This window comes from Pungitius pungitius, chromosome 9 (genome assembly GCF_949316345.1).
Source record: "Pungitius pungitius chromosome 9, fPunPun2.1, whole genome shotgun sequence".
In the NCBI taxonomy this organism is placed as follows: domain Eukaryota; kingdom Metazoa; phylum Chordata; class Actinopteri; order Perciformes; family Gasterosteidae; genus Pungitius; species Pungitius pungitius.
In genome coordinates, this window is record NC_084908.1 from 5,931,239 (window position 1) to 5,955,684 (window position 24,446).

Consider the following 24,446-nt stretch of genomic DNA (forward strand, 5'->3'; position numbering starts at 1 on the left):
CTTATCTTTTCTTTTTCTGTTCTAACATCATCCTAGTCTGTGAATACATTCGTAATGGCTTTCCATCATAACCTATTTTTATTTTCAAGTGTGTACTTTTAATGCGACAGAGGACCAACTAGGTTAACACTAATCATTTAATAGCTTCCTGTACACAGATCAAAAGACTCCTCCAATTCTGGACAGGATGGGAGCTCCTCCCCAGTGAACCAACGCTGGAAGTGGTCAGGAGTGACTTTCCCAAGTCTTCAACGTGTTTAGAAACACTTCGTCTTCCTGCACACCACAAAGACTACGAAGCTTTTGCTAGTGACATTCAGGCCTGCTTCAACTCCACTGACACAGGCTTTGGTCTTATTTAGGATGGACTCACTGTCACAAGTTACTTAAACAAAACCAGATCTTTTTCCATTATGTTCATGGGGTGGGGATTTTATCACAGACCATTACGGTTCCATTTCTTGGTCTAGTTCAGTCACTCAGGTTCACAATAAATGTTGGCCCAGCTAGATGTGCTCCAAACAAAAAAGTGCAGTGCCGTTTTTAAACTGTAAACGTTTTATATTCTGCTTTTAAATCTTTGTTTTGCTTGATTTGCTAAACTCTACCATGGCTATGGAACTTGGAGTTTAAGAGTTTTCTGTAGACCAAACTCTAAATGAGAAGACAATCTGAGACATGCAATGAAACAGGCAAAGATATTTCACTTTTTCGAACAAATAAAAGCATGTTAATGAATATCGCCTCCTTTTTATGTACAGTACACCAGAATGTAATGTACTGGAGATAAAAACACTTTGTGCACAGACATCGCGTTTGGCTCAAAATTCACACCCTTAAAAACCAAAACAGCAATGTAGAATGTAGCCTAAGTTTTCCTGATGAAACTGTGCTTGACCTAAGGTTCTGGGTTTAACATGCCTTTGAGTGTCTGAACAGTTTGAATGTAAACTGCCAATGCTTCACTGAATTGAACATTACAGTTTGGTAGGCCTGCAAGTTCATGTTCACTCAACGCCCGCAGGAGCTGGATCTCAGGAACACTGACAAAAGATGCACCGGGAGTGTGTGGTCCTTCCCAGGCGACGCCATAATCCTCATCAACCTGAAATACAGGTGTTCAGGCCATTATACAGGGGGTAAATCATTTTAATTGAGGCAGGGCATAAGATGGTATACATTACTTGATCATCATCATGAACGTTATTCAACAGTTAGCAGAATAGAAAAGTTATGGCTCATGAGCCCTCCTCTGGTGAGTTATGGCTGATTGCCACCTAAGTAGAGACCCATGAGACAAAGAGTGTGACTACGGTGAAAAGTCAGCTGGATTTCAGGTCATGATGGCATATTAAAATTATGTTAAACTGGTTAAGAAAGATCAGTAAAACTCCTGACTATCACCTCAAGCACCGCCTAAATTTAAATATTATTTGAAATCGAGTATACGGTGGAGGATTTTTCTCCAGGTTTCTTCCACTTTTAATGATGTGTTTAATTGTTATCTTCATACCTTTGGTTATGAACACTCCTTGCGGTAATATGAGAGTTCCTGTTCTCCCCGCGGGTTTGTACCATGAAATGAAAAACCATAACATTCTCACCCCCCTTGTCAGATCTGTTTGGAAAAAAATTACCTTTCTCTGAAGATGACTATCCAACATAATTGTACCTGTGTTTCAAATGCTATGAAAACTGCTATTTAATTCTAAAAAGAGCTATTGTACATTCATGAATTCAATCATTTATTATGAGACATTTAGAGGACAAAATGATGTACCTAACTCGGGATGGTACTCCATATTGACCAACAGCAGACATGAAGCCATCAAGAACAGTTGCAGATCTGTTGTTGGTGGCACAATTTAGATAAACAATCAGCCTGGAGAATCCATCAATGCCACCATGGACAACAATCCTCCACCTGCGTGAAATACAACATGATTTATTTGACTGGGACCTCATGGTCCAAATCACAGTTGGTAGAGGCACATCTAGTGCTAAGGTTTGGAGGGGTATGGTTTTGGCAGGTTGTGTGATATATAATGTGAAAAATAATATCCTGTAATTGCCTCAACTTGTCCTGTTCTCTTCGACTAATAATAATGCTGTAGTCCAGACAGCACTGGCCTAGAAAATTCTGATGGACAGTACAAAAATAAGTAGGAAAAACGGACCTGATCGGCTTGTGATTGTCATCTATATGCCACAGACTATTTGGTGCAGGAACATTGTATTGTAGGAGATTCATTAACATTATGAAATAATCTCTGAAGAAAACTTCATTATTAGATTGCTGTTATTGCCTAAAAAAATAATAATAATACTGCAAGTATGTGGACTGATAAGTGTAACCCCCTCGTCGCAAGGCTGGGAGAGCTTCAGTCAACATCGGTCACAAGGCAGAGTAGGGTGGCGACAAAACATAACTTTTATTTGTCATACAAGGGGGGGGGGGGAGGGGAGTGGGAGAAACTACAACTTAGGTTCGCCTTCTTCGGTCCTTCCCGGCTTCCTCATGCGTGTGTCTGCAGGGGCGGAAGAGACATGTGGTTAGTAAAGCTGTCCGTAGCTTACTCACGTCCTCCCGAGCGGGCTCCTGCTCCCTCTCTCCTTCTCTCTTTTATGCCGCTCTTGATTGCCCAACCGTCTGCAGCTGAGGCTCCCTGCCGGAGGTGGGGGGAATTGCCTACACCTGTTGTGTGACGCCATGTTTCCTTCGGGCTGCCACATACCCCCTTTCCCAGCTTCAAGTCCCCGCTTGGAGCGCACGTCCCAGGGTAGTAAGGCCTTCTGGACATGGCATCCGCATTCGCATGAGAGTTCCCAGCCCGATGTTCCACTGTAAACTGGAAGTCCTGCAACTGAAGAAACCAGCGAGTGATTCGTGCATTCTTCCCTTTGTTTTGAGACATCCATTTAAGTGGGGCATGATCAGTTACTAGGATAAATTTTCGGCCCAACAGGTAATATCTCAATTTTTCAATAGCCCATTTGACAGCCAGACATTCTTTTTCTATTGTGGCGTAATTCTTCTCAGCGGGCAGTAGCTTACGGCTAATAAACATCACTGGGTGTTCCATACCATCCTGCAGCTGGGACAGCACGGCTCCAATCCCTACTTCCGAGGCATCTGTTTGCAAAACAAAGGGTTTGTTAAAATTTGGGGCCTGCAGGATGGGTTCGCAACAGAGGGATTGCTTCAGCTCAACAAAGGCCTGTTCCGCTTCTTCCGTCCACTTTACCTGGTTTGGGAGGTATTTCCGCGTTAACTCGGTTAGGGGGTTTGCTTTTGTAGCAAAGCTAGGTATGAATGTCCTGTAGTAACCAACTAGCCCGAGGAAAGTTCTTAGCTGTTTCTTGGTTTGCGGCCGGGGCCAGGTGAGTATGGAGTCAATTTTCTTAGGTTGGGGCTTTACATTTCCCTTCCCAACGGTGTTCCTCCCACGTCTTGTCGTGGACGACGATGTCGTCCAGGTAGGCGGCAGCATACTGCTGGTGGGGACGGAGGACTCTATCCATGAGTCTCTGAAACGTGGCTGGTGCCCCATGGACCCCGAACGGAAGAACCCGGTACTGAAAGGCCCCTTCAGGCGTGGAGAAGGCGGTTTTTGGTTTTGCTTGGGGGGTTAGAGGTACTTGCCAGTACCCTTTGGTCAAGTCGAGGGTTGTTATGAACCGTGCGGGGCCTAACCGCTCAATCAACTCGTCTATTCTTGGCATCGGGTAAGTGTCAAACTGTGAAATCTCGTTCAGTTTCCTGTAATCATTGCAGAATCGAGTGCTTCCGTCTGGTTTTGGAACTAGAACAATGGGACTTGACCAAGCACTTTGAGACTCTTCTATGACTCCTAACTCAAGCATTTTCTTTACCTCCTTCTGGATGGCTTCCCTTCTGGCTTCTGGAATCCTGTATGGTCGAAGCCTAACAACTTTCCCGGGTTCTGTTACTATCTCATGGGATATCAGAGAGGTCTGTCCCGGGAGGTCAGAGAAGACCTCCCGGTTCCGCCACAAAAGCTCTTGTAAGTCCCGCTTTTGTCTAGGGGAGAGCTGGCTACCCATCTTCACGTCCGGAGTTACCGGGGGGTGGACACTGGCGGTAAGGACATCGCTTGGCGGTGTAGGAGGTTCACGCCATGGTTTTAAGAGGTTCACGTGATAGATTTGCTGGCCCTTTCTTCGGCCGAGTTGGCGTACTCTGTAGTTGACTGGGCCTGTCTTCTCTATGACCTCATAGGGCCCCAACCACCTGGCCAAGAATTTACACTCGTTGGATGGGATTAGAACCAGTACCTTTTCGCCGGGGTGAAATTCTCTGACCTGTGCCCCTCGGTTGTATACCCTGGCCTGCTGTTGTTGTGCCTGCTGCATGTGCTCCCTTACGATGGGCCAGACCGTAGTCATTCGTTCGTGCATCTGTTCTACCTGCTCAATGACGGTGCGATAGGGTGACGGCTGCTGTTCCCAACTCTCTTTGGCAATATCCAGCATCCCTCGCGGTCGTCGTCCGTAGAGGAGCTCAAAGGGTGAGAAACCAGTGGAACTCTGTGGGACTTCTCTAACAGAGAACAAGACATATGGTAAGAGCTGATCCCAATTTTTCCCATCGGCATCGATCACTTTCTTTAACATTTGTTTAAGAGTTTTGTTAAACCTTTCTACCAGCCCATCCGTTTGGGGGTGGAATATGGAGGTTCTGAGTTGCTTCACCTTCAATTGTCGGCAGGTCTCTTTCATCACGGTGGACATGAAGCACGAGCCTTGGTCCGTAAGGATTTCGTCTGCTATTCCCACCCAGCTGAAGAGTTGGACCAGTTCTTTGGCCACAGCCTTCGAGGTGGCTGATCGGAGAGGTATCGCCTCTGGGAATCGGGTAGCATAGTCAAGAATAACTAGGATATATCGGTGTCCCCGGTTAGATTTTGGTAGGGGTCCCACAATGTCCAGCGCAATCCTGCTGAACGGGGTCTCAATGATTGGCAAAGGAATGAGTGGATTTCGGTACGTTACCTTGGGGCTGTGGAGCTGACATTCAGCACAGTGGCGACAATAGTCTTCGACCGCCTTCTTGACCCCGGGCCAATAGAAGCGGGTAAGGATCCGTTCGTAGGTCTTTTCTGCCCCCAAATGGCCCCCCAGCAGGTGAGTGTGGGCTAAGTACAACACTTTCGAGGCATATGGTTTGGGGACCAACAACTGCTCTACAATTTCATTTCTTCGCTGGTCCACTCTATACAACAATTTATTCTTGACCATGAAATGTGGATACGTGAGTCTACTCACCCCGTCTTGTAGCTGGGCCTCTACCACCTGGACATTCCCCCAGGCCTGCCTCAGCGCCGGGTCTTGCAGTTGAGCAGTGCCGAACCGTCCGAGCCTTCCCTCCTGTACGATTTCTGCTGACGGAAATTCAGAGAATACTTCATGGGTTTCTATGTCATCAAGTATCTGCACCCCTCCCGGCTCCTCAGAGGCCGTGGCAGTGGGGTTCGAACAATCCTCCCTACTCTTATCATCCGGGGGGGGCTCTTCCGGGCTGGCGGCCTCTGCGTCGGTGGTCTCTGCGGTGGTTAGCGACGGGTGGGGATGGGGCAGGCGGTCTCTTCGTCTACGTCGAGTGGGTCTCTTCCCCTCTGTAGCTCGGTCTGTCCAGTAGGCCAAGAACGCCTGACAGTCTCGGCCAACTAGGACAGGGACTGGCAAGTGGTCCACAACTCCTGCTTGCAATTTGAACTGCCCTCGTGGTGTAACCATGCTTACTTCTGTCGTGGGATAGTTTCTGGAGTCCCCATGAATGCAGGAGACAGAGATCTCTCTTCCCCCAATAGGCCCTGCGAACTCAGGTCGGATCAGCGTCACCATACTCCCTGAGTCTATAAGGGCCTCTGTGTCCCTGCCTCCGATCTTAACAGGGATCCTAGGGGCGGCTATCCCTTCATGAGCCCAGCAGGTGGTAAGGAGATGGCAGTGGGGCCTTGATGATTCGGTAGCACTGGCCGTGGGCATGAGTTCCTCTCTGCCTGGGCAATCACGGGCCAGGTGCCCCTCCCTTCCACACGCGAAACACCGAAACGGACCAGGATCTCGCGGAGGCCTCTCATCCTTCCAGTTTCCTTGGGCTTTTAGGGGTCTGGTTCGAACCGCGTCAGGGTACTTCTTCGAGGTCTCTGGCCTCGGTTTCCAAGAGAGTGTTTTGGTTGCTTCAGTCTTCAACAAGTCCACGGTCACCTGGTGGTTTTCTAGGAGAGCGATTAATGTCTCTACACTTTGTGGTCCCTGCTGGGCGACATACTTCTTGGCATCGGCCGGCAGGCTGCGTATGCAACGATCAATCACTATTCTTTCCACGGCAGGTGGCCCCTCCCCTTCCTCTAGCCAGCTCCTCACAGCGCGGCTTAGTGTGGTTACCTGGGCTCGGGCTGGGAGCGACATCTGGTATTCCCAGCTATGGACGCGTTGGGCCTTGGCAGGCATGCTGAGTCCATACTGGGCGAGGATTGCTCTCTTGACCGCTTCATAATTGGTTGCCTCCTGAACTGTGAGGTCACGGCAGGCTTTCTGCGCTTCTCCCGTTAGCAGAGGGAGTATCAGGTTAGCCCAGTCTGCCGTGGGCCATCTCTCTCTTTGGGCTGTTTTTTCAAAGAGGTCGAGGTAGGTTTCAACATCGTCTTCTCTAGTCATTTTGGTCAAATAATCTTGGGGTCTCCTACCGTGTGCCTCAGTCCTTCGGCAGAGCTCGGTGACTGCTGCGTTCAGTGTCGTTTGAGCTTGCAGAATGGCGGTCAGGGCCTCCTCCATCTTATCGTTTCACGTCTGCTCCGTCTGGATCCAACGCGGGGCTCGACTCATGCCCGCATCCTCCACCATATGTAACCCCCTCGTCGCAAGGCTGGGAGAGCTTCAGTCAACATCGGTCACAAGGCAGAGTAGGGTGGCGACAAAACATAACTTTTATTTGTCATACAAGGGGGGGGGGGGAGGGGAGTGGGAGAAACTACAACTTAGGTTCGCCTTCTTCGGTCCTTCCCGGCTTCCTCATGCGTGTGTCTGCAGGGGCGGAAGAGACATGTGGTTAGTAAAGCTGTCCGTAGCTTACTCACGTCCTCCCGAGCGGGCTCCTGCTCCCTCTCTCCTTCTCTCTTTTATGCCGCTCTTGATTGCCCAACCGTCTGCAGCTGAGGCTCCCTGCCGGAGGTGGGGGGAATTGCCTACACCTGTTGTGTGACGCCATGTTTCCTTCGGGCTGCCACATAAGTTTAAGTGTAAAGACTAGGAAGGATGTGGCTGTTTAAATTCTTAAACAAGCAGCAAGTTGACAAATATGCACAAGTTCGTACTGGCTAAACCCATGTCATTTATAATGGGGGTTGGGTTTCTGCCTTGAGTTTATACAAACAAAGTTAATTCTTACTTTGAATGTATACGCCCCTAGATCGTACATGTCCCAGCATCATTTGGTAGCTAGCATTTGGATGTGTGCGCTGAATCCCCATCACCAAGGCATCCAAATCATCATCTCATAATAGTAGAGTACCGGTCGGATTTTCTACATTAGAAAGAAAATGAAAATGTGTTAGCTAACTTGCAGGGGACAGGTCCATGTATAACATATAACATAATGATGTTAGTTGGTGTAAAGTTGACCAAAGATTGCTTATCCTACATCCTGAACTATATTCTTTCCCATATATCCTAAAACCTTTAAACATCCCTAAAAATATTTGCACATACTGCACTGATCCAAAATGCACCAGTATTATACATGTTTTTGCCCACCATAGCCTACTCTTTAGCTCAATAAGCACGTTAACTTACCAAAGGCCTTCTTCGACCAATCTCCTCTGAATCGTGCTGGATGACACACCGAACTGAGCCGCCATTTCTCGGGTTGATAGACCGGACAACACCAAGTTAGCCAGCTTGTCGCCACGAATATCCAGAGGCGGGCGTCCAGCACCTGTGCTTGTGGTACCAGCGCTAATGTTGACTTCTTGAACTTGGACCTCTTCCACACGCACGCGGTGCTCAATCAGTCTTTAAACATTTTAAAACTTCGTCGTCTATGTTTATGTCTTGAAGAGCCCTTTTCCGCCCTAGTATTTCCAAAAAACCCTCAATCTGTGTCAAAATAGTATCAGCAGATAACCCATGTTGATCGTTTTGATCCGCTAATGCTAGCATGCTATCTCGGAGGCCGCCGATGTCTTCCATTGTGTCAACACTCTCACGTCCCTTAGCCAGCCTTTCTTTGCACACGGCTCTGTTGTCTGTTCTGAACGTGAGAGATAGCCACGCCCCCTGATTTGCATATAAGAACGTGAAATAAAGTGGCATTATGAAATAAAAGTGCCATTATGAAATAATAGTCTCTTGAAATAAATAAAAGTTCCATTATGAAATAAAAGTCTCTTGAAATAAATAAATGTGTACTTATGAAATAAAAGTACCATGAAATGATTAACTTTATTTAATATTTATGTATTTATTACCTCATTTATTTATTTCACGATGTATTTCAAATGCATATTTCATGTATGTATGTATTTATTCATTTATTTAATTTTGAATAAAACGGCATTCCATACCAGAGTGGCCGGTTTCACTGTTGGTGTCTTACTCAGCAGTAGATTTGAGTGATTGAGTCAGTAGATTCAGACAGTATAATTCAGAATATGTATTCAGAGAGTATTGTTATTTGAACTGTATATATTTTGCTCATAGTGGTAGGTCCACCCAGAGGACGAGCTCATCACTTATTGCTTTCAGTTGTGGAATGTGAGGTTGAGTGTGAACGCCTCTGACAGCCTGGGGAAATATTTATAAATATGTGATTTCATCTGTGCATGAAAGGGTCGTCGCTCTATGGGCCTCTCTATCACAACAGTTACTGTCTAACGGAAGGATGATTTGTTCCCGTTTCTGGAGTAGTTGGAAATATGGAAGGATAATTCAATGAGTTTATTCGTTTCCTGTGGTGAAGAGTCGAGGCTTTGGAGGAACAGCAGTAGATCATCTGCACAAAGACTGATGTTATGTCTGTTGACTGTTTGGATCCCGTTTGGTTCCATCTCAGATGGACACGGTGGCTCTGGGGTGCTGTATTGACAATAAATTCATCAAATGAAACTGCATGTGTTCGTGGATGTGTGTCTACCTTTGATGAATCCGGTTTGATCTAGCTGTGTTATGGTTCCAGTGGCTTTTACAATTATCTCAGCTAATGCATTATGGATTAGTTTCATATTGATGTTGAGAGAAAAAAGGGCCGGTACAGTAACTCAATGGTAACTTTGTAAGGTTTGGGAATATTTACTTTACAGATTTGTTCATGTTTGCTGGAAATTGTGACTTTTGTTTTATTTCAGTTACCCTTCAGTTGAAGAGTGGAGCTAACATGAGACAGACGGGTTTATAGAAATTAGAGCGAGGGCTGAAGAAAGTTCTGAATGTTGATGATAATGACAAAATTGATGAATAATAACATGTGGTGCAAAAAGCACTTTGAGTGGTTGTAGGACCCGAGAGGCGTTATACAAGTACAACTCCATTCTCTGTGTACCACTGGGGGGTCCATGTGGAACGGGGGCCCCATAAGGGAGATGGAGGAAATGCATGGAGAAGACCCCTCAGCTCATGAGACAATGAATCGTGCCCTCTGAGGTGAATCCATCTCAAATACACCCAATCATCTGAGAGAGCAGCCTCAACTACCCAGGAAGCAGCTTACAGTGTAAAATGAAAAGTACATTGATTCTATATCGTCAAAGTAACTGTCTCTAAAAAGTAGACATAAAAAAACACACCTTTCAATCACTCAAATATTAAAAGTACTTTTCTCTATTAAATAAAAGAAACAACGCTCCAAGCTACATACTGTCATGTCCAGGAAACGGTGTTAGTCAGGTTGTCTCGTGTCAATGTGTGTCTTGTGATTTCTTGTTTTATTTTGAAAATTAACCTCCCTCTTGTTTCAAGCTTGTTTCCGGTCATGTATTATGAAACACAGCATGGTTTTATGTGATTTTATTCAAAAGCAGCAGATGTTCTGTTTTGAGGTTCCTTCCAAAGTAATCAATCGGCATGTTTCTGCTGGAGAAACACCCAAAACTGAATGAATAAGAAAGATAAAGATATTGTATATGATTTTATTTTATCTAAAAGAAATCTGTAAATTTCTCAAGTAACTCAAGCTCGAAATGGAAAAATGGAGGTACAACCCAAAATTGGATGAGTATGAACACTCCCAACAGCACATATTCCATTTGATGCGCTTCTCATTGAAATAGCAACTTTCTATGACTAAACTAGTTATCTAGCTATCACATTTCACTGAAAGCATTGAAGATGGTAGAATGGATAATATAAAGGAAAACATGTATATTTTATTTTTAAATCATATTTACTCTTCTCTCTCTGTCTGTCCGTCTGATGAGATGCTGCAACTTCTACTAAATTAGCCGTTTCCATAAATAAATCAGGCTTCCACATCCTAAACCAGAAGTCTTCAACAGCGGGTCCGCGGAGGTACTGCAGCAACATTTTTGGTTGATTTTCTTCTTCTTTTTTTTCAACCAACTTTTTCCCACAAATTAAAATGTCTTCAGAATAAGAATCAGAATTGTATTTATTGTCTTTCAATACACATGAACATGAATCCAACATATTGTAGCGAACTGATAAAATGATGGAGAAGACGTTATCTTTCAGTCTGCAATGCACACATTCAGCTACAGGAGCTCTCTCTCAAGCTGGGTTCATTCACAGCACCTTTCATGCAAATACCACAGCACAGGCACTAGCCAATCAGATCGCGGTTATGCTCACGTCTAAAGAGCGCAAAGCTCAAAACTCCGTAGAATAGGGGGTCCCTGCTCCATCTCGCCATCGGTTCGGCGACCCCTGTCCTAAACAATGGAAGCCGCAAACAATCTCTGGCATCTATGGTCCCGGCCCTTCCACTGGGTACGCTACACCTCTCATAATCTGCATCGGATTCAGCGTGGTGAAATCAGGTAACACGACATGTTGGTCCATATAACTACACCTGAAACATCATAAATACCCGCTTTCCAAGTTCAACTCTTGTGGAACTTTGTAGCATCCTAACTCTAGCTACTCGGAGCACTTTCCGGATGGGTTGCTTGATCAGAGACTAAGGACCAAACCCATTCCACTCTGTCCCCTCAAAGATGTGGACAAACGCAAACTTTGTTGGATCCTATGATTCATTATACCAGTACGATTGTGTTTTTCTATGATACAAATCTCTTTTTAAGAGCCTGTTAAGTGGAGCACACCACGTGACACACCTTCATGCAGACCCGTTGTGTCGGACTGGATCAGCCAGACTGACTAAACGCTTTCTGTCAACCTTCACATCCCTGAACACTGCGTCATATTTACTCTGGATATTGACAGTCTTAAGGCATGTACATTGGTCTGAGCATGCAAAATGAATATAAATGATTACACAGATCAGATCAAATAAAGATCTATTACAATGATTGGAAATTAATTTGATCTGAAACCACTTTCAATTTATTGAAGAATTAAAAAGGTACTCATTCTCAGCGTCCTGTCTAAAGAAACCTAGAATCTAGAACCTATAGTAATTTTCCGGTGTTCGGCAATGAAGTGCAGAGTTGAAATCAAACTTGAAAAAAGATTCAACTCTTACAGAGTCAATTGTACAAAAGAGCTGGAGTCATCATCCAGTGTCAAGATCAGATTCATTTGCAACACTTAGTAGAGTTAAAATAACTATTTGATAGGATTGAAATGTAACTGCAGTGTCACACATCTTGGTATCAGGCTTAGCTCCATGTAATATGGTGCATGGATTGGTGATGGTGCACCAGGAACCACAGGGTTGTTGGTTCAAACCCTGGCTTACCCATGTTCCATGTCAAAGTGTCCCTGAGCAATACACCTAACCCTGAATTGCTCCCTGGGCTAAAATGTAAACTCGAACTTGATAAAAGCATCAGCTAAATAACGTTTTATTCAACACTGTGCAGATATATTTTGACACTTATTCCGAGTTAAATTGTTAACACTTCGTTGAGTGTTGATTTAACACTACATTTAACACTTGATTGGGACAATACAAACACCAGCTTAGAGTTAAAATTGAATCTCACAGAGTCAATTTAACTCTCTGAAATGTGCTGTATGCTTTCACTGCGAGACTTTTAAGTATATATAAAGTATATAAGTATATTTCCACTCATGCTCTGCTCTACAAAACACACTTAGCACTTGGTTGAATCACAGCCATTGAGAAGATGTACCAGACGAGAGGACTTTAAACCGGCCACAAAGGGGCTCGGCTCAACTCTGGCCAGCAGATGGAAGTCTTGGTCCTTTCTTGGAAATTTTTTTGTTTTGGACTCCTGTTATTCTTGTTTTTCTGCTTTTTCAAATGTCGAAGGCCAATAAGCAGGGCAATGGTAGGGGCTTGTTAGTATAAGTCTCAGGGCTTATGGGATCGATGAATGTGTATACCGTAACTTTCCATTTGTGCTCCACACTGTTAATAGTTTTGATATCCTGATATACTGTAAGTCTCTGCTCTTTGCCATTCAGGTAGCTTCTATCTTGGATCGGTCTGTATAGTTGTTGCTTGAATAGAGTTTCATCCGTGTTTGAGAAAGTTGTACCATTGGAGTATGTGTAATATTAAGCAACAAAGGTCCGAAAGTTGCAAAAATAAAATACTGCAACATTGTCTCTTTAGTTGCCAGAGGAACAGGATCAAGTGGATCCTGACCCGGACTCCACACTGCATGCTCCCCAGGCCGGACCAACATTACAGCCATCCACAAGCACCATGTCAACGTCCACTGCTACACTACAAACATGAGCGGCATTAAAAGGACCGGGGCAGGATGGCAGAGGCCCTGGAGAACAGGTAAGAGGAAGCAGTGGAACAAAGTGGCGGTGGGAGGACCCAACATTAGCGTCAGATGAGAGGCGGGCAAAAGAGAGTCAATGACAAAGGTGTGCATGAAACTAGACAAACAGCATTCACACCCACGAACTAGATGTGTTCATGTAAAAAGAGAAAAAGAAAAATCTACAAATGTTCCACTTTTAATGAACACATTTTTTTTAACTGTTCCGCAAGAGGAGTGGCAGATATTACAAAACCATCGGCTCAGGACCTAAACCAGTAAGTGAACTCTACATTGAATTATAAATTAATGTTACGATCATTATTTTCTTTTATTCTAAGGGTAATTACACAGGAACTTGTGTGACAATGGGCCATGTAGTCATAATTACCAGAAAAAAAACAGAAAGCCAAATCGATGAAGCCTCTACGTTTTTTCCCGTCAGTGTTTTTTTTCGGTGTAATTTACTTTCCGGCATCTGCATGATATTTCCGATGGGGTCGTGAAGGCACCACGTCCTGAAGCTCATCTCCTCCAGTCTCACGTCTCTTTGCTGTGTTGCGCCTAGTGGGACGCAGCGGTGTGTCTCGGTCGCATTAACCCCACGGAGGTGCTTTGGGCTCGGAACCAACTAGAAGGTCGGGACAGGACGGTGAGTGAGACGGGTGGAGGCAGCGGGGAGCGTGTTGGGTGGGGTGTGTTTCAGCAGCCAGACGGGACTATGGTTGCATGAGTGATCGACGTTCAACAGGAGCTTCTAACAGCCCCCAAGTTGCTCCAATCGGCCCAAAGCTGCTTCCAAGAGGCGCGCGCCTCCATCGCGTGCAGCGCGCGCTCCATTTGGATGATCGTCCGCGTCTCCTTTTTACCGTCTGCCACGCCCCTTCATTACAGTAACGTTAAATGGGAGAAAACACCATCATCATTGGGTTATTGTGTTATACGCACGTGTAGCAGTAGCTGAGCCTTTGTATAGACAGCATATATATAGCTATATATATATAGCTATATATATGTGTGTTTGAGATAGCTATATATATAGCTATATATATAGCCATATATATGTATATATGTGTGTGCGTGTGTGTTTGTTCGTGTGTGCGTGTGTGTTTCTTTCTAGTTGAAGGAGGCCAGCAAAAGGCAGCCGAATGCCTCCATGTTGTTACGTTTTGTTGGACATACCGTCAGACCTCACAGGGAGGGGGCCGATCCATAGATTATGGAAAGGGGCTGAACACACCGCTGCTCAGGGCTGGGTCTGTGAGGCGTTCAAGTCCTGACGGACATATCATCGCTTACAGGGAGGGGTTGCAAACACCTCTGCTCAGGGTTGGGTCTGTGAGGCGTTCAGGTCCTGACGGACATATCATCGCTTACAGGGAGGGGTTGCGCACATCTGCTTAGGGCTGGGTCTGTGAGGCGTTCAGGTCCTGTCGGTGCATACATGATTGAAATATGTAATTTTAATATATCCAAACGACAGAAGTTAATATGTGCGGTGATGTGAGTTTTATATTTTAGTTTACCTCAATCAAAGCTGCTGTTCTTTCCTGAGCTTGTTTTTCTAAATTTGGACGGCGCTCTGCTCAGAATAGAAGAGCAGCTGGTGAGCTGCTAGCAGGTGCAGACTGGACTGAGTTGTCTTTCTGCATCACATCCAATTAACGCCATCGCTCCGCCTGTTATCTGGACTGAGAATACATATCTGTCAATCATGTGTTGTCATGATAACTCCTACTAATATCAGACTCAACAATAATCCACAGCAACCTTTGATAATGTAATGTGTAACAAAAAAATGTAGACTCTCATGTCTTCTCTGTTCAGTGGATGGACACTGTTTTCCCACAATGCAGTGCACGTAGATAATGGACAAGCTCCACACCGCTGTGAAACATTAGACACCATTAGATCCCATTAGATCCTAGGGAGCCGCTATAAAACCTACAGGAAGGATGTGTACAGATCTCTCTGTTGGATTGATGCCTGTGAATTACCGGAGCTACATATTTGTTGTTGTTGATACACTGTAAACATAGTATACTCTTAAAAATGTGTACATACACTATACACCGTTAGAAGGCTGTACTGTAAACATGGTATACTCTGAGAATATGTACATGTACTATATACAGTTAGAAGGCTGTACTGTAAACATGGTATACTCTGAGAATATGTACATGTACTATATACAGTTAGAAGGCTGTACTGTAAACATAGTATACTCTGAGAATGAGTACAACGTTTAACATCATTATTCAATAACTCCACTATATTGTGCCTCCTGCAGATATAAAGTTGCCGAATGCACACTGTTCTTTATTTAGACATAAGACATAATGATCGTTCTCCTGATCCCTGTTTGGTTAACAGCTACCCTAATTAGTGTATTCAGTCCGCATACACTAATCAGTGTGTTTATGATGCTAGCGACATGAATATGGGAATAACGGTAAATGGACCTAAATCACAACATCGTTTGGGTGGATCCGCATGCACTTCTGCAAAGACGTTCATCTTCCTCAGAGGATCAATATTATATATCATTATATTATATATATTACTTTGGTTGAGTTTTCCTTTACTGCCACCTGGAAAAATATATTTATTTTAGGTCAGAAATATGAATCTTGTCAAATATGATATGACCAAGTACATGATAAACTGGCAACATTCCCAACAGCCTCAGCCGTACTTAGTGTTTGGTGTTGATTAGCACATGTTAGCATGCTAACATGTTAGCATCTAGCTCACAGCTGTGTCACATTTAACGAGGAGACGGATGATCTTCTCACACACATTCACCGACGCTCCTCCTCTTCTCCGTCCTGTTTGCAGATGATGTGGAGGGTTGCGATCCTGCTGGCTGCTGCTCTCGGCGTGGGTGAGTATCTCATCATCAGCGCTTTGTTAGGCCGCACAGGAGCAACGACTGCACGTGCTCAATGTGGATGAGGTCAAAGGTTAGGCTAGGCTACTGATACTGATCAGAGCCCTGTAGAACACGTTTTGTTCCTTGTACCAGCTCCTTATAGTTCATTCAACACCAGTACCACCAGTACTGGCACCACCTTCCTCCAGGAGAACTCACCCCTGCCTGGAAGAGATGCTCGTCACACAACTGTCACGTAGTTGGTGGGGGAGGAAGAAGGTGGTTATAAGAAGAACCTCTGGACGCAGTGTTTGGTTACACTTCCTCACATGGGATGATTGTGCTTGATTACATAAGCCCACAAAGACATAATAATGATACAGGGTCCCTTTTAAAGCACACGCAGTTTTCTGATCCTCTGGTGTGTTTAATACTTTAATTGTTCCAGTGTCTACAATCTTAAACCCTGTTCTTGCCTGAAGACTGAATATCTGGCTCCAACCAGTTTTCCACCAGTTTCATTGGATCCGACTAAACCCGTGTAGAAATAAGAGCGAGAGCCCTCCAGCCGCTTAGAAGCCAAAACCGGTAGAGCGTAAAATGATAATGATAAACATACCTTTCCCCCTAAGACCTGCACGGAAGGTGCTGAAATTGCTTGTGTACTGATTAATTTCAGAATTGATACGGATATCGCGTCCTCCGCATCGTCCTGGCTAGCGACTGGTGTCTCGTTTTCTTTGTTAGCCTCTTGCTGCGATGAAGTCGGAAGTTGGTTCTGCACCCTTCACGGTGCCCCTCGGGAAGAACCAAAGGATCAGGCGCCTTGTTGGGTTCACGACCCCTCAAGACCCCGACTGTCTCTCTGCAGAGGGCTAAGCTCCACCCCCTGTGTGTGAGTGGTGACAATCTCAGCGCAACCTTAACTACACACACGTCACCTGTTGCCCTCGTGCTAATAACACCGAGTGGATATAGTTACTGCTATTTATAAGTTGGACACAAACAGGCCTCCAACAGAACACCACCGCATCTTTCCTATTTGAAACGACCACGCTGTGTTTTGTGTCATCATGTAGAATATGAACTGCTAAAGCTGTGTGTGTTTTAGCATCTTTCTCCCCACGTTTGTTTCAGAGTCCTACGTCGTCCATGACGTCAATGAGCGTTTGTCCCACGGCCGGCAGCTGAAGATCTACCTGCCCAAGAGTGCGGAGAAGCTGGAGTTCACTCCAGCCAATCATCCCAGTCAGACCTTTGTGTACTGGGAAAAAAACAGAATGAGGTCTGACACATTCATGCACCCCCCCCCCCCCCCCCTGTGGTTGAGCCGTGAAGGGCAGCTGGGAGTTCCTTGCACTGTTGTTGCAGTTAACTGCTCTTCTTCTGTCCTACAGGACGGATAAAGGTCGGGTGTCGGGGACAGGCAGCGACCGGCGCTGGTACATTGACAAGGTAACCCGAGCGAGCTACTTTTTAATGGCGATCTACCCCCCCCCCCCCCCCCCCCTCCGAGGGTTAGGGTTAGGGTTAACCCTATGACCTCGTACTTGTGTCTTTGGCACACCTCTCTGATGCTACTTGTATTTGTCTGTCAGAAGTCAAACTGCCTGCTTATGTGTGAGCCGAGGTTGTAGATTTCCAGTTTACTAAAGTACTACGTACATGTTGCTATGTCAGGTGACCTATGAGGACGAGGGGACGTACACCCAAAGAGACTACTGGAATAAAGAGCTCTCATCTGTCAAAGTAGCCGTCACACGTGAGTTAGCTCAGCGCTTTGTTGCTGTGGTAACACAGCTTCTCAGCGAGTCCACAGTGGTCCCTCAGTGAATGACTTTCACTGACGTTTTGAGTTTTTTAAGTAAACATCTACACATTCTTGCTTTGGTGAGTTATGGACGGTTAATGATATGATTGTTCTTTCTCAGTATGTGTTTCCTTCTTCCTCTCCTCTCTAGTCAGACACAACAATGCAAAGTGTGTGGCAGGGGACAGTCTGTACATCCAGCTCGAGGGCATTGACATCAGCGACGCCGCCCTCTACTTCACTGCGGAGGCCTACAATGTTACACTGGTGAGCTAGATGGATGCACGATGGATGCTGGTTGATTGATTAGTGATGGATTTAATGCAGTGGTTCCCAAACGTTTTAATAGATTTGTTTTGTTTATATATTATAATGAAAGGGAGAGATTTTTTCAGGTTTTCACAGCCGGCTACAAATGAGTTGTGATCCAGATGGATATTTGCGATGATGCTCTGACGGAACGTTTGCTCCCTAAGGTGCACGATGGTGCTGTGCGTTCCCAGGACCTGCCCGATTATTGGGACCGGGTTCGGACCAACTCCATGAATATCGAGATCAGAAATGTCAACTACAGTGATGTGGGAAAATACACCCTCAAGAACCGGGGAGGCCGCGTGGTGTCTGTGACCCGGATGGACCTGACAGGTGGCTCCTCATATACCACAGAATAGTGCAGAGGCTACCCGCCCGTATTTGATGCAGGCTCGTATTACAGAGGACTTTATTTTGGTATGAAGGCTTCATGTAGTTCCATCTGCTCCAGCTTGCCCCGCTACGTTTTGGTTATTCGATTAAGCCGCTAATACAAACTCAACAGAGCGTGTGTGTTCATCATTTACCTCAGAGATAAATGTCTGGACCTGTGGAGACTGCTAATGCTATGTTAACAATCCATGGGCAAAAACTGTGAGTTTACTTCATTCTCATGGATCAACAGAGTGTCCAAAATCTATGATGTAACAATCGTAACTACACACACAATGATGTAAGGCCCGTGGTGTCCTCTGCAGACCGCCGTGAGACTAACGGAAACCCTCTCCTGGCTCTGCTGGTGCTGCTCGGCATCCCTGCTGGGATCTGCTGCTGCTGTAGGAAGAAGATTTTCAAGAAGAAAGCCACCACTGCTGCAACGCTCCAGGTACTGAGGACGAGGAGGACGCGATATGGAGACATGGTAGAGTTGGTGAGCATCAGAGGATTCTGACCCCTCTCTCTCTCTCTCTCTCTGCAGTGCAGCCCAGTTGCCGTCCACCCCCCCCCTGGTGGTCCCGTAGGACCTTGTCCACCTTACAACACTCCTGGACAACCCGGAGTGGTGAGATTCCACCACACTGACACTCGTCTATATTCAGATCAATCTGTATTAGTCCACGAAGGCTACAAGTAGAAGAATGGGTGTGTTCCTTTGTGTTTGCAGGCTTACTACCACGGACCCGACCCCAACATGGTACACGACTACACATGCTTTATACAGTATCTATGTACACATCATTATGCACCTTATAACAAAGTGTGTATTCTCATCTAGGGTCCTACATTCCACCCCCCCCCTCCGACCGCTGGCCCAGGACAGTGGAACGGCCCCCCGCCCTCCCCGGTTAGTACAACACTAATCTAGTTTGTCTAGATTTCCAGTGTCCTGCTTCCTCCCTCACTATTTAACTCCGGATTTGTCTCTGCCTGCAGGGTTTCAACCCAGCGTACCCCCCCCAGAACCCTGCCTACCCTCCTGCTGGTCCAGCCATGAACCCACATGCCCAGCCTCCCCAATGGAACGGTCCACCACCAGTTGCCTACCCCACTGGACCTGTAGCTCCAGTGGTACGACCCGATCAATTCAATTCATCAATTCTTACAGGCTAGATGTGTCGGACACCTTTTCCTAATAATGAGTGTCATTTTCTGTCGCTGTTCTCTGTTTAAATTGAACTAAAGCATGCTGAGCACACTGCAAGACAGACAGAACCAAAGACATTATGTCAACTTGGTGGGACGTCCTCATGCTCAGTGTGTTTCTCTAGATTTATGAATTGGTTTTGTGTTGATGTGACTCAGTAGTTCCAAACTACATTGAAGTCAGAACGCTGTCCACATGCCTTCACTGGGACTCAGCGTCCTCAACGGAGGTGTCAAGGGAGGAATCAAAATGTTTGTGTGTGTGTGTGTGTGTGTGTTCTGCATAGGGCTATGCTCCAGCTCCAGTCATGTATAGCTCTGCACCACCACCAGCTGCCAGTGGACCTCCTCAGGAGGTGAAGATGGAGAACATGGGTTACTCACCTGCCGACCAGCTGCTGACTCCAACACAACAGGTCCATACACACACACACACACACACACACACACAAAGAGAGTCTCCCTGCTCCCACCAAAGGAAAGAGATCATGTATAACTGGGATGATATGTAACCGAGTGGCTGGCTCTTAGTAACTGTAAAGACTGTAAAGTGAGTTTTGGTGACAGCAGTTTGTAGGAGAGATTTGACGTTGAATCAAGGAGCTTTTTGAGTAACACGTAGGGTGTAAGCGCGATGCAGCTCATATATTCTCCTCATTAGATCAGATAGATTAGAGGCCTGTGAGGAGAAAACAACGCTTCGATTTTACAACCTCTAGCACTACTCTTCTGCCCTCAAACCCCTTCCCTTCGCTCACCACTAGCTTCCTTTTTATGGTTGGTGGGCGGATCCAGTCATATCTCTAGATTTAGTTGGTCACAATCCTTGTCTGTCTCCTGACACAGACTCTACGTGAATGTATAAAGGTGTTTTAAATCAGCCACTAAACATTACTCCTCTAGCCCTCAAAGATACATGATGTACTTTCAGAGGCAAATAATGTTCTGTATGGACGCTACAAACATACATTTTATAAAAATACAAGCCGTAGCATAACTGTAGATTAAACTAACATGTGTAGGAATTAAAATGATGTATTAGTAAAATACTGACAGGACACAGGTACACACACATAATTTCACTTTGTCAAAAACTAGTTTTTACTCATTTGTAAAAAGGCAAATCTATGTAAAAATCTGAGAGCACAAATGAGAACCTCGCCTGTGCATCTAACAACTTCCTGATACACAGCTGCAGATACAGCTGCAGATACAGCTGCAGAACAGCTGCAGATACAGCTGCAGATACAGCTGCAGAAGCTCCACCTTCCCAATGCACGGCATCTGCCAATAACACACAGGAATCTGTGAATGAAGGGAGGCATCGTGATGTGTCTTCAAATGAATGTGGAGAGAAATGTCCATTCTACCCCTCCTCCCCTCAGGCTGAAGCTGCATCCTGCCCCGTGCCCCCCCCCTCCTCCTCCTCCTCCTCCTCCAACAACATGCTCAGCTCTGGCAACGCCTACGAGTTCAAGATCGATGGAAAGAACTCCACCAACTTCCTGTAGGGCGGCCAACCCCTCAAGCTGAGCGTGGTCACCACAGGTATTTGGGGATCCCAGTTGGGAGGAGACTAACACACTGCAGTGTGTTCTCATGTGAATTAGAAATGTATGATGAACATCCTAAAAACAGGGCTGGCTCCGTTCACCAAACGAAGAAGAGATGTCCTCGTGGCACATGATTGTTTCCTTCTGATTCCAACCTTCTTTTTTTCTTTTAATCTGATTGGCAAGGAAAACCATGCAATCAAAAAAGAGTCCGGAGATTTACCTAAAAGTCAACAACGGGTTTCAGAGCGCCTTCTTCCTCCACAAAGAACACACAGTAACACCACCCACTCCAAAACCGGGTCAGGACTACACTTCTGCTCCCCTCAGTCAGTCCAGGCTGGTTCTCAAGTTGCCTTATTATATTAAATGTAATTTACTCAGACATTTCTGTACAGCGGATGTGTGGAATCAGTCAACCCCCAGCTACAGTCATCTGGCTGCTGAGCAGAGAGTGGGTTTTTATTGTTCTATAAACCCGCAATCTGGCTTGGTTGGATGTCTGCCTGTTGTAACCACTAACCCGTAGCAATGCTACCAGTATAACCACTTTAACTGCCTCATGCCTCCTTTTTATAGCAAAAAACCCCAACATATCACTCATCCACCTTTTGTCTTTTTCCCGGAAATGTTTCAGTGAGTAACAGTTGATAGGAAGTAGCAGCATTCCTCCAGATCACATGTCAAAAAGTGGACGACTTTTCCCCTTCAGACTAACGCCCAATCCCACACTCACTAACCCCGTGAGGGTTTGGTTCTGTGCCGTTGTCAAATCGTTGCGTGTTTGAGGGCTCACTGGTGCACATTTCGAGCCCTTTAGGAACCCTTTCCACAAGTGGCTGACTTGGTCCAATAGAATCACTCACAAGTCATTGCAATAGGACGTCAAAAACTCGATAACGCATGGAGACGTGAACAAGAGGACGGCACACGTGTGTTCAGACAGTCATTTAAAAATGTTAAGATATCAAGGATTAAAGATGGAGAAAAAAAAACACTTAAATCTTTAAAACAATATTTATTCATCAAGTCATGAAATATAGAATGTTGTCATTGAAAGCATTTTGACAAAAAAAAGTAAAACCCTATTTAAAATGAGCCTCAAAAACGTTCAAATCAGAGTAAAAAGTATGAAATAAATACCCTCAATTGTAAGTCCTATTTTTTGACGTTGTCATGGTGACACGTGGCAGCAAAGTGCTGTACCCTAAATATTTACAACGTTTAAAGCCGTCACACTCTCACATCCATCCACTTACCCGGTGTCGTCAGTGAAGTCCCTGAGGGGTCAGGGGTCAGGATTTAGGGTTCAGGGGGGACATTGGGATTGGGCCCAACATCAATCACTTTGTTTCTGAAGGTGTGTAAATACACTGCTGTCAAATACTGTAATTAGTGGATGTCTTGCATGATATCGAAGCAAATTGGGGGTTTTTCAATATTAAACTGGGACAAACATTCTCTTTAAAATGTTTTATTTTGCATGTTAAAATGTGATTTGTGTATTCAGTTGTTTTTGTGTATGTAACCAATGATATTTGCTAAGTGTAAATTGTTATGGGTGTTAGTTGGAGACTACTATTGTTCTCTGGGTTATATGCTAATGAACCTTGTTTGCATACCTCTCATTTTATACCTGAAATGATGATAGTATACATATTGTATTTAGATGTATAACTCTTTTATATAACTACTAACATATACCGGGGGGGGGGGGGTTGATTTTTAACATTAAAATGATTTTACAGGAGACAGCTGGAGTGAAACGCTGCAGGTGGATGACTTGACTCTGTTAATAAAGTGTGTGCCATCAGCACAGTGACGTGTTACCACCTTCTATGTAGACGTAAACCACGGAAGAAATAAAGTCCTGTCCGTTCACTATAGACGAAGAAAGCAGCAGATGCTACATATCTATTCAAAATGTCAATGAAGGAAATATTGTTAGACCAAAAGATGAATATATAACTGTACACTTTGCAACAACTCAGAACTACTGAACCCAAAGACACATTTTTTATTTTTCTGAGGCTACGGCGAATTCCAACCCAAAATAAATGGTAATTGAACTGTACTGGTATTTCTCTTTTTTTAGTCTTTAGTCAAAGCTCTTTAACTTACGTGTCACTATTCATACCCTGATGAGAGCAGCTACCACACACAGAGCCACCTGCCCATCAGTGACTAACCCAAGGTCACATTGACAACCCGACTCCACACTGTCATTTGTTAGCAATAAAAGGATAACATGAATGCCGCCATAAGTACATAATAGTATAAAGGAATCCTCCAGAAATTATTCTAGAAAAAATGAGGCCCATGAAAGCTTTCTAAAAAGAAAATGCAAGTTACATTTCTTTGATATTTTGTTTTTGATCAATTGGCAAACGATGGAATCTATATGCACAATGTGATTAAAGGTGGTCACAAGTGTTGCATATTTTGAAAAGGAAACAGAGGCTCTAAATGTGAAATTAATTGCACTTTATCATTTTTCCACCTGGAGTTGAGTTCAGTTATAAAATATGAACTGTTTGGGCGATTTTGCTTGAAGGAAACGTGTTTTTCCATCCATCACGAGGTTGACGAATCCTTGTTGTCAGAATGTTGTTTGTACTCCAAACTCCATTCTGATAAGTTATCTAAAGCTAAGCACAGCTTTTTTCTACAGGATAAAGCTCAGGGAATCTGACAAATGCTGTTTAGCAACAGTTTGAATATTTAACATATTTCTAGGATCTAGAGTGTTTTGAAGTGCAGCAGTTTGAGCACCTTGGAAATGTGATAAGCCTAATTTATACTTCAGATCTGCAGAGCCACTGAGATGGTTTTCAGAGAGCAGGGACCCACACACAGCTGTACATCTTCATCTCAAGCACTCTCTTGGCTTTTTATTCCTCTAAAATCTCATATGTTCACAATGTGAGTTAAAAGGTACACTGAGGTACAGGAAACACCAGTAGCATAACAGCTCCTTACAAATGCTCTTAATGTAAAGTATCTAATGTGATTTTCCCTCCAAATGGATTCAAAGCATTATGGAAGTAAAGCCATGACTTCAACTGAAGTGTTTATCCTACCGTATCCTAGTAAAAACTATGCCTGTCTACCATAACCTACCCTTTTGTATCCTACTATACACTCCTTTCCTACCATAACGTACTCTACCATACCCTTTCTTACTATATACTAACTTATCCTAACATATCCAAACGTACCACGTACTACTATATTCTACCACATCTTACCAAAGTTATTTGCCGTATGCCATGGGAGAGATTTCGTACGACTGGTGGTCAACAGACAGAAGGTATCCCTCTCTTTTGTGTTTACCTTCATCGACTGTTACGCGTTAAGCTTAAAGGTCATCTTCAAACCAAACACTGATCACTTAAAAACATGAACAGGGACTATTTTTG

At 44.7% G+C, this 24,446-nt stretch overlaps 1 protein-coding gene across 2 annotated transcripts; it reads left to right on the forward strand.

Annotated features, from left to right (window-relative positions):
* The first annotated feature begins 13,052 nt into the window (after positions 1-13,052).
* wu:fc21g02 lies at positions 13,053-23,101 on the forward strand. Of its 2 annotated transcripts, XM_037471787.2 has the most exons (15): positions 13,390-13,548; positions 15,735-15,780; positions 16,906-17,053; positions 17,166-17,223; positions 17,449-17,530; positions 17,730-17,845; positions 18,055-18,223; positions 18,589-18,716; positions 18,810-18,893; positions 18,996-19,025; positions 19,107-19,175; positions 19,265-19,399; positions 19,762-19,890; positions 20,860-21,022; positions 21,214-23,101. In XM_037471787.2, the coding sequence occupies exons 2-14, from the start codon at positions 15,735-15,737 to the stop codon at positions 20,983-20,985; spliced, it is 1,320 nt and encodes a 439-aa protein (XP_037327684.2). In that variant the 5' UTR covers positions 13,390-13,548; the 3' UTR covers positions 20,986-21,022; positions 21,214-23,101. The 2 variants fall into 2 exon arrangements, with proteins under 2 accessions (XP_037327683.2, XP_037327684.2); XM_037471786.2 differs by lacking the exon at positions 13,390-13,548 and adding an exon at positions 13,053-13,174 and having other exon boundaries at positions 20,860-23,101.
* The last annotated feature ends 1,345 nt before the right edge of the window (positions 23,102-24,446 follow it).

Excerpts from the sequence above, each read along its gene's own strand:
- wu:fc21g02 (XM_037471786.2), top strand. The coding sequence starts at position 15,735 with ATGATGTGGAGGGTTGCGATCCTGCTGGCTGCTGCTCTCGGCGTGG. Across the intron at positions 18,717-18,809 it reads CCACTGCTGCAACGCTCCAG|TGCAGCCCAGTTGCCGTCCA; the intron begins GTACTGAGGACG and ends CTCTCTCTGCAG. Across the intron at positions 19,400-19,761 it reads CTGGACCTGTAGCTCCAGTG|GGCTATGCTCCAGCTCCAGT; the intron begins GTACGACCCGAT and ends TGTTCTGCATAG.